The sequence below is a fragment of the Aplysia californica genome, unplaced genomic scaffold (assembly GCF_000002075.1).
Source record: "Aplysia californica isolate F4 #8 unplaced genomic scaffold, AplCal3.0 scaffold00221, whole genome shotgun sequence".
NCBI lineage: Eukaryota > Metazoa > Mollusca > Gastropoda > Aplysiida > Aplysiidae > Aplysia > Aplysia californica.
In genome coordinates, this window is record NW_004797491.1 from 1,068,183 (window position 1) to 1,071,161 (window position 2,979).

A 2,979-nucleotide genomic window follows, 5' to 3' on the forward strand; every position below is an offset into this window, starting at 1 on the left:
TTTACGGTGCTCGCAACGGCATAAGGTCGTATGAGCGCATTTGTCCTCAAGACCAAAACAACAGTTTTACTTTTAGTAAGCGTTTTACGGCACTAGCAACACAATAAGGTCATATAAGTGCCGAAGATTAGAGGCGTTACAAGAGAGTTACAAACACAAAAAAAGAAGGAGGAGAGTTCAGGACGATAGATGTTTGACAGGAAGGAAGAAGCAAACGACAGGAAAGGACCCGCCAACCACCCACCCAACACAACAACAACGTGACAGCACACACGTAAGGGGAATTACCAGCTGTGTATGGTGGTGACATGACTCCACTCTCACTCACACAGGCAGAAACATGACATGACTTCACTGACACAGACACAGACAGAAACATGACATGACTTCACTCACACAGACACAGACAGAAACATGACATGACTTCACTCTCATAGACAGAAACATGACATGACTTCACCTACACAACATCTACAATTTGTCGTTTCATTCACAATGTATAGAGGATGAAAAATTCTGTGAACAAACACCATACACACCTTCCCCAAGTTGGTCTCATAAATGCCGTTCAATCTTTTGATGTAGGCGTCTCTAGACTGCTTTACTCTCCTGGAAAAACAAAACATTTACACATAGGCTGTAGAAAAACAAGATAAAAAAACATTCACAGATAGGCCTGTTCACAAAAACAAGAGAACAAAACATTTACACAATATGCGTATGTTTATGTAAGATAAGATAATTCTGCTGTTTGAGCAGCTGAGATTGATCAGGAAAGAATTACTTGGAAGAACTTATACACCAGATCCACCTACCCCCAGTGGTCAGTGTACAATACAAAACAAGACAATATTGCTCACCCCCAATCAAAACGCTTCAGTTCCACGTCAAACCCATAGCCTTGATGATCCTTGATGATCTCTGCGTGCATCGCCGTGTTGAACATCACTTTTTTGGGGACACAGCCAACATTAACCTGAGGAGCAGAGCAGAAAAAAAGGACTCCATCACTTCATTAGATTCACTTTGACAGCATCGTTATTATGTTTTTCTATAAAACAAAAACCTTTCCTTACAAGTATTAAATATATAAGACGAGACAAAGGCGAGTACGGACCCTATGTCACGGAATTTCTGTAGCCCTACGCTGTCGCACTTTTCTACGAATGGAGTTGACAACGAAGAGGGAGCAAATACGGACCTGTCAGAAACGACAGATAATTTCTGTAAAAGTACGGAAGATTGGCAGCACCGAAAGATGTTTTGTTTGTCCTCTACTCTGGTTAATAGCCAAGTTTCAAGACATCATCTTCAGATTTAAATTGAAGCTCAAAAAGGATCCCCCACTTTTATATCTGTCTGCACCCTCCGCATGCCACAGCACTGAGCACAGGGGCATGGTCGTGACATGTAGCAGCAGACATCAGGATCCACTTAGCTACTTACTACCCATTCAGTTATTGCTCTTTACATTTCCAGTGATTTTTTTACTCCTCATCTTCATATTCCTTTTTTATACAACTTTTTATTTTAAGTCTCATTGGAAATGACTGGTCAAAAATATATGTGGCGCTTCCATGCTTTACAAAGTGTACAGCAATCAGCATGCCCTGTGCAACTGCTCGTAATGGAACAGTTACCACAGTTAGGAAGAGGAACGCACAGAGATTTAACATGTGCAGCAGAGCAAGCCCCCAGGGCCTACTTCTCTTTCAATACAATCTACTCCCGTCCGTCTCGCTACCCCCCATGGGAGAAAATCAAGTGACGATGCAGTGCCACACCAAGGTCAAGCTAAGTCGCAGACTCTACTGGATTTACACCAAAGTGCATTCAGCGTTCCCCCTCCGTCCCCAGAACACACGCAATGACACATCAGAAATCCAACAACATCGACTCCTAGAGGTCGACTGTGGGTCAAGTCAATTCATGACACATCGGAAATCCTACACAATCAACTTTTTCTTATTTGGCCAAACGTGAAAATTCAAATTGCTGTGTCTGAAGTTGAGTTTTGTTTCATTTGCTTTCCTGATGACTTACGCCACTGACATCATGGCCCTAAGGACCCTGCCCGGGGGAGGGAATAGAGCTCCCACTCCGCAGCCCGACGGAAACATGATGCTGATCCGAGGTACTTGGCTAGTGATTCAATCTTACCTAGGCCTACCCGAAGATCAGGCAATAGGCCTGTGTGGCTGAAGGACAGCAGTAACTGAGTAAGAAGGAACCAGGAGTACCATTTCATTAGACATTAGAAAGAGTCGGAAGAAGATCTAGGCCTATCATTTCATTAGACATTAGAGAATGAGTCGGAAGAAGATCTAGGCCTATCATTTCATTAGACATTAGAGAAAGTGAAAGAGTCGGAAGAAGATCTAGGCCTATCATTTCATTAGACAAAGAGAGTCAGGAGTAAAGTAGAGAGGAGCCCAGGGCCCTAGATATAGAGTCTCTGTAGTCTGTAGATTAGAGGCCTAGCCTACAATACTCTAGAAATCTAGATTCTAAATATTCGACTGTAGCAAACAATCCTTTTAACAATGAATGAAGAATAACATTTTTAATCTAGATCTAGAGACATCCGCCCTTGGCGCAACCATGCCCTGAGTGCGACCAGTTCCCCATTTTTCCTTCTGTGCAGCTCGGGTGCAATCTGTTTTATTAGAGTTACGTGCCTTGTCTAGTTCCACTTTTGGTCAATCCTTTTCTGAGAACGTCAGTCGTCTGCTAGTGCAGCAGTCGAGTTCGAAGTGAAAGGCTTATCAGAAACATTCTTAGAGAAGTTTTCTTCAGTTACTAAACTAGAGTAGCTGGCCCAACCCGCGACCACTTGTCTCTGTACCCTCTGTTATTAATAAGATTATTGTTTTCATCATAATTTGATAAAGAAATTCTTCTTCTTCGTCTTCTCGATCGCATCACACTTGAAGTCCGGTATCTGTCATAAATTGGGCCGTCCTGGTCAGTTCATCTGGC

At 42.8% G+C, this 2,979-nt stretch overlaps 1 protein-coding gene across 1 annotated transcript in view; it reads right to left on the reverse strand.

Annotated features, from left to right (window-relative positions):
* Nucleotides 1-2,979, reverse strand: part of LOC101847425 (glutathione reductase, mitochondrial) — a gene marked incomplete in the record, with an annotated part of 15,999 nt that overhangs the window by 10,152 nt on the left and 2,868 nt on the right. The window contains 2 exon segments of the mRNA XM_005099664.3: nt 540-609; nt 861-976. Of these exon segments, the coding sequence (XP_005099721.2) occupies nt 540-609; nt 861-976 (186 nt within the window).